At 36.3% G+C, this 7500-nt stretch overlaps 1 protein-coding gene across 1 annotated transcript in view; it reads left to right on the top strand.

Annotated features, from left to right (window-relative positions):
* Positions 1-7500, top strand: part of LOC107686594 (von Willebrand factor) — a gene marked incomplete at its 5' end in the record, with an annotated part of 44492 nt that overhangs the window by 11548 nt on the left and 25444 nt on the right. The window contains 12 exon segments of the mRNA XM_074186993.1: positions 583-686; positions 799-847; positions 850-939; positions 1022-1156; positions 1242-1388; positions 2512-2673; positions 2742-2840; positions 2990-3151; positions 3320-3518; positions 4878-5081; positions 6187-6387; positions 6390-7216. Coding sequence (XP_074043094.1) covers positions 583-686; positions 799-847; positions 850-939; positions 1022-1156; positions 1242-1388; positions 2512-2673; positions 2742-2840; positions 2990-3151; positions 3320-3518; positions 4878-5081; positions 6187-6387; positions 6390-7216 — 2379 coding nt within the window.

The raw sequence follows: 7500 nt of genomic DNA, 5'->3' as shown, positions 1-7500 counted from the left end.
AAACGTGACAGTAAAGACAATTATAATGTTACAAAAGAACTTTAAATTCATCAAAGAATACTGAAAAAAGTTACACGGTTGAAGTTTCAACTGTTTCCGAAATTGATAATAATAAGAAATGTTTCTTGAGCAGCAAAAATTCAGCTTTGCTATTACAGGAATAAGCTACATTTTAAAACACATTAAAAAAGAAAACAGTTATTTTAAATTGTAATAATATTTCACAATATTACTTTTTTTTTACTGTGTTTTTTTTTTATGGATACAGCCTTGGTGACTATAACAGACTTATTTCAAAAATATTCCCCCAAAACTTTGAATGGTACAGTACTTATGAAAAATATACCTGAAAAAGCACACATAGAGAGTAGATCATTATACGTCAACTGTCAGTGTCATATAGGACTTATAATTAAGTTTGTTTGGAAATGCAAGGTATAAATGAACATTTGATATTACACATAAAGTGCTTACATGACACATATTTGCATGTGAATTTGAATGGAATGATATGCAGCTTTATAATCTATTATCCTTTTGAAGCTATAAAAAAATCAGGATTGATTTTATGGCTGTTTGCAGGTTCGACTCAAAAAAGAATGTATTCCACAAGACCAGTGCCCTTGTTACCATAACAACCGTCCCTACGCCTCAGGACAGAGCATTAATGTGGACTGCAACACCTGGTAAATCAGCCAATCACGGCTCATCCTGACACTGTCATATTACTTGGTTGCGAACATCAGCTGACATCATTCAGATTATTGAATTACAGTTGCATTTCCCTTTGCGTCCCAGTGTTTGTGAGAAGCATCAGTGGAAGTGTACGCAGCGTGTGTGTGACGGTGTGTGTGTCGTGTGATAGGAGAGACACACTACATCAACTTTGATGGACTCAAGTTCGCGTTTCCTGGACCTTGCCAATACGTGCTAGCTCAGGTAAAGCCAGTATCCTCGCTCTCTTACCTCCTCTGTCCCTCATATTCACCTGTTTTCCCTCGTTCTTCTGTCTGCCGAGCAGGATTACTGTAACGGGTTGGACGGCACGTTTAGGGTTCTGGTGGAGAACTCGGCTTGTGGGATCGCAGGCTACCGCTGCAGTAAAAGCATCACAGTGTTGTACATGGGAGGACTGATTGTCACGGAACACAACGAGGTAAAATAAACACCTTTCATCTTCACATCATGTGTGAAGTAAAAGCATACAGACCACCTTTCTCTGTTGTCTTTTTCTTCTGCAGGTGAGGATGAAGAAGCCCGTGTTGAAAGAAACAGCGGTTCAGATTGTGCGCTCTGGACAGTATTATATCATCCTCCTGGGTAAACACATCTCCATCACCTGGGACACAAGAACCCGAATCTCACTGCAGATCAATGGATAGTACAGGGTAACACACACACACACACACACACATGGTCATGCACACACATCTGTCTAGCTATCTAAATGAGCACATATCATAGACTTTCTTTTTCATTTTTAATGAAGTTATTTATGAATAATTTTAGCATATCCCCTAAGCGAGTTTTTGTCATATTTAGCTAGTTAACCCTAATAAAATCATTTTAAATTCAAATTATTTATGAATCAAAATTTATGATTAAAAAATATTTTTGATTCATTTTATTTTTAAGCATGTCCTCAAAGTGAATTCTTGTCAGATTTATTAAGAGGTAACACAAAATGTAAGTTTAAAAAGGGTTTATGAATCAAAATGTATAAATCAAAATTATTTATTAATCTTTTTATCTTTGAACATCTCTCCAAAGTGAGTTTGTGACATTTATGAATAAAAATGATTTATGAATGAAACTGTATTCGTAAAAATGACTTATGAATAAATTATTACCTTTGAGCTTGTCCTCAAAAGTGAGTTTTTGCCATGTTTAGCAAGTTAACTCTAAAAAGTACAAATATTTTTATATTTAGAAATGATTTATGAATCCAAATGTATTTATGAAATATGATTTACTAATTATTTTTACCTGGGTTTTTGTCAGATTTTACTAGTTTAAAAAAAAAAGTTGAAAATGATTTATGAATAAAAACGTAAGAATATTTTTTATATATTTAGGCAAGTCCCCAAAGTAATATGTCATATTTAGCCAAAAAGGTAACCCTAAAGTTCAAAAATAATTTATGAAGCAAACCGCATTAATTAAATATGATTTATGAATAATATTTTAGTTTTGAACATGTCCCCAAAGTGATTATTCTTTAGTCACATTTAGCAAAAGGTAACCCTAATTAAATAATGGTTAGAGTTCAAAAATCATTTATGAATCAAAATGTATGAATTAAATATGATTTATGAATCATTTATACCATTCATCATGTTCCCAAAGTGGAACAAACCCAAGTTGTTCCCATAGTACAATGAAATTTAAATAAAAAATGAGTTAATTCCTAAATGACAACACGCACACAAATTCTCTGCTTACACAACTTGATTATCTAAGGTGAGAAATTAAGAATAAGCTTAAAATATTTTGTGTGTGTGTGTTTTTAAGGGGAAAGTATGTGGCCTTTGTGGAAATTTCGATGGCAATCAGAATAATGATCTGTTGAGCAGCAGTAATCAGATGGAAGTGGATGCTGCAGACTTTGGAAACTCCTGGAAAGTTTGACCCAGCTGTGCTGACGCTGTTCATGGCATCACAGCCTGAACTAGAGTGTCTTCTGACAGCGACTCAGACTATAGAGGCATCAAATGACCTCATATTTTGACGTCTGTGTGCAGGTTGTGTCTCAGTGCAGCACAGACATGGTGAAGCTGGTGACGGTGGAGCAGTCCTGCCGTGTGCTCACCAGCACCATCTTCAGGGAGTGCAATAGTGTGGTTGGTAACATTTATACTCAACACAATAAATGTAAAAAAAAAATATAAACACACATATTTCGTCACAATTCAAATGACGAAAATACATTGCCATGTGGTCATTACTACTATTGCTTGCGCTTTTTTATTGAATTCTCTGACTGTGTCAGGTGGACCCTGAGCCGTACTGGGACATCTGTACTCATGACACATGCTCGTGTCCGTCTGTGGGTGATTGTGCATGTTTCTGTAACACTACTGCCACCTACGCTCACGAGTGTGCTCAGAAGGGACTGGTGGTGAACTGGAGGTCCAACGACTTGTGCCGCAAAGTTTAACCACTTATTTACTCACCCACAATGTTGTTTCAAACCCCTCTGACCGAGTTTCTTCTGCAGAGCACAAAAGAAGATATTAGGTCAAATGTTCCTATTCTTTTATACTATAAAAGTGAATGGTTATAGAATTCACACATACTCGCAAGTAAATTGACTTCTTAGACTCCCAGTTCACTTTCATTCACACGTTCTGTCTGCTTCGATCCCTCAGGGCAAGTTTTAGATGAGGTGCTGAGGAAGTGTGTGCAACTGTCACAGTGTCAGGTGTGTGTGCATGACGGAGAGAGAATCTCCCATGGAAAACAGTTCATCCTTAACCATGACGATCCTCATCTCTGCCAGATATGGTACACCACGTTCTGTTTATAATCTCCATCACTCATTATTGTATGCAGTGTGTGGGAGAATCTCACAAAGAAAAATTTTAATCTCAAATTCACATAAAAGCAATGACAGTTTTTCTTGTTGTTAGGACCATTACATTTTTTTTTTTTTGCATTTTTACATTATTTTCATGATTTCATCACAAATTCTCATTACTGTAAAGCAAAAATATCATTCAATATCATTCTCTGGAATGATAAATCATGAATCATGATGTTTACATGTAAGTAAATGTAATTTTAAAAGTAAATTACATTGTTACATTACATTATTTAATATTTTGTTTAATATTTGTTATCTTATATTTTATAGTTTTCATTTTAATTTCAGTTTTAGCTTTAGTAATTTTATTATGTGTTTTTGTGATTTGTATTTGTTTTTATTTTTAAATTATTATTTAGCTTTATTTTTAATTAAATAATTAAATTGTATTTAATTTCAGTTTTGGTTTTAGCCATTTTGGTACTTCAATTAAAGCTTATTTTATTTCAGTTAGTTGCCAAGGCAACATTTCTTTCAAGTGTTCTTCTACTATTTTTATTTTATAAAAATATATATAATAAATGTATTAATTTTTTATTATATCTTATTTTAATTAATAACAAATGTTTTTCAATTGTTTGCTATCAATAACAGCACAGATATACACAAAAGAAAGCTCCTTATGATGATTATATTTTAATTGTATTCATATTTATTTTATGATTTAAACGTGTGTACCATTTTTAATATATGTTATTATAAAATATAAAAATATATAAACGTTTATAAAATATATATAAAATTATATATATATTCCACATTACAATAATGAGAATTGTGGAGGGGAAAATGTGCCTAGTTGACCGTTCGTAAAGAGTTTGATTGACAGGTGATCTGACCAGTCAAATCAGCCATCTTGCCCGACAAACAAATCAGACAGAAGAGTAGAATTGTGTAGAATTGACATCTTTCCGTGGTTGAAATAAAATATGTTCTGATGTTCATTCATGTTCATTTGATGCTTTAAGTAAATATGAAAAGACGATCGGTTAACGTGCCGCTTGAAATGAGGCGCTACAGTGATCTGTCACGACCGACACCTTAAAGAGCCACAAAAGAGTATTTATTGTATGAATTTCTTATTTTCTCGGCTATGTATTTTTTACTGCGTGAGAACATGGTGTGTAGTGTGAGAGCAGCATGGCTTGTCAGACATAGCAACAGTAACTAAGGCGAAGAGTCAGTTGTCATGAAAATAAATGTAAACATTATATTATTTTTATAATACATAAAATACATTTTTTCTAAATCAATTGAAGTGTATAATATTGTCATGTTTGTTATTTCAAGTCAGGCCGCGTTGCTATCTTGCTGACGGCGAGCGCGAATCCTCGGCCCATGCGTAGTACTCAGCGTCTGCTGCGTAAGAAAGACATCACCATCCTCACAGTGGCGCTAGGGCCTGACGTCAACATGGCACAGGTTAATGAGATCACAAAAGCCACGCCCAGCAGTCGCTCATACGTGGTGAGTAGCGTGACGGAGCTGGACGATGAAGGTAGGCCATCACGGACTACCTCTGCACTTTGGGATTGGATCCTGAACCCCCAAAGAAACCCTCTACTACAAAATCCAGCACCACTTCGGTCACTCCAACCACTACCACCACCTCAAAACTCACCGCCGCCACGATTCCTCCAACCGCTGCCACTGTGACCACATTTCCCAGGATTCCCAGCCCTGGAATGACACTTCCTCCACCTACTGTTACAACATACGAGGTCGTCTTCCACTTCAATTAAAGCTTATTTTATTTCAGTTAGTTGCCAAGGCAACATTTCTTTCAAGTGTTCTTCTACTATTTTTATTTTATAAAAATATATATAATAAATGTATTAATTTTTTATTATATCTTATTTTAATTAATAACAAATGTTTTTCAATTGTTTGCTATCAATAACAGCACAGATATACACAAAAGAAAGCTCCTTATGATGATTATATTTTAATTGTATTCATATTTATTTTATGATTTAAACGTGTGTACCATTTTTAATATATGTTATTATAAAATATAAAAATATATAAACGTTTATAAAATATATATAAAATTATATATATATTCCACATTACAATAATGAGAATTGTGGAGGGGAAAATGTGCCTAGTTGACCGTTCGTAAAGAGTTTGATTGACAGGTGATCTGACCAGTCAAATCAGCCATCTTGCCCGACAAACAAATCAGACAGAAGAGTAGAATTGTGTAGAATTGACATCTTTCCGTGGTTGAAATAAAATATGTTCTGATGTTCATTCATGTTCATTTGATGCTTTAAGTAAATATGAAAAGACGATCGGTTAACGTGCCGCTTGAAATGAGGCGCTACAGTGATCTGTCACGACCGACACCTTAAAGAGCCACAAAAGAGTATTTATTGTATGAATTTCTTATTTTCTCGGCTATGTATTTTTTACTGCGTGAGAACATGGTGTGTAGTGTGAGAGCAGCATGGCTTGTCAGACATAGCAACAGTAACTAAGGCGAAGAGTCAGTTGTCATGAAAATAAATGTAAACATTATATTATTTTTATAATACATAAAATACATTTTTTCTAAATCAATTGAAGTGTATAATATTGTCATGTTTGTTATTTCAAGTCAGGCCGCGTTGCTATCTTGCTGACGGCGAGCGCGAATCCTCGGCCCATGCGTAGTACTCAGCGTCTGCTGCGTAAGAAAGACATCACCATCCTCACAGTGGCGCTAGGGCCTGACGTCAACATGGCACAGGTTAATGAGATCACAAAAGCCACGCCCAGCAGTCGCTCATACGTGGTGAGTAGCGTGACGGAGCTGGACGATGAAGGTAGGCCATCACGGACTACCTCTGCACTTTGGGATTGGATCCTGAACCCCCAAAGAAACCCTCTACTACAAAATCCAGCACCACTTCGGTCACTCCAACCACTACCACCACCTCAAAACTCACCGCCGCCACGATTCCTCCAACCGCTGCCACTGTGACCACATTTCCCAGGATTCCCAGCCCTGGAATGACACTTCCTCCACCTACTGTTACAACATACGAGGTCGTCTTCCTGTTGGAAAGCTCAGATGCAGTGGGTGAAGAGGGCTTCAATAAAACACGCGACGCTTTGGTCGACGTCATTGCTACGCTTGATCAAAAAGAGGTGGAGAATCTACGGATCACAGTGGTGCAGTACTCCTTCCCGGTGACTGTGGTAATCAGCCGCATGGAGCTGCAGCACAGGGAGCAGGTGTTGCAGAGAATGCGACAGTTACGTTGGACCAAAGGTTCGGAGGTCAACATAGGCCATGCTATTCGTTCCATATACGAGACGGTTACTACAGACACGCCCAGTAATACGCCAGACCAGATGGTGTTTCTCATCACACAGAGCCCTCCGACGGACGTCATTCAGAGGCCTCCGAGCTCCGCTCATAAGAAAGTGTATCCTATTGGGATCGGCCAACAGATTCGATACGAGGATCTGGCACAGTTGAGCTTCCCGGATGAACCGATTATGTTGGACAATCCCTCGGATCTTAAGATACTGCGGCCCATGCTGATCAATATCAGTAAAACCATCAGAAGGCCTGTGTTGCCCACACTGTCACCCAGAGCCACGCTGCCCCCTTCAGGTCAGATACAACAGCGCAACACTCTTTTCGTATACTGTCACATTCTAGGACTGCACAATTTAGGGGAAAAAATTAACTGCGGAAAAAAGCTCTAGGTTTGCTGTTCTTTTTTGTAGGGCTACACAATTTGACCAAAATATTGTGATATATCAATATAATTGTAAAATGAAAATTAATCATATTTATGATTACTATATGATTACTAAATTAAAATATTATTAATATTTAATATTAATATTTAATTATCATTAATCTAACAATATAGTAATAAATAAATGTGTGTGTGTGTGTGTGTATATATATATATATATAT

The sequence above is a fragment of the Sinocyclocheilus anshuiensis genome, unplaced genomic scaffold (genome assembly GCF_001515605.1).
Source record: "Sinocyclocheilus anshuiensis isolate Anshui unplaced genomic scaffold, SAMN03320099.WGS_v1.1 scaffold733, whole genome shotgun sequence".
NCBI lineage: Eukaryota > Metazoa > Chordata > Actinopteri > Cypriniformes > Cyprinidae > Sinocyclocheilus > Sinocyclocheilus anshuiensis.
The sequence above is the reverse complement of the archived record's forward strand: the minus strand, read 5'-3'. Positions and strand labels throughout refer to the sequence as shown.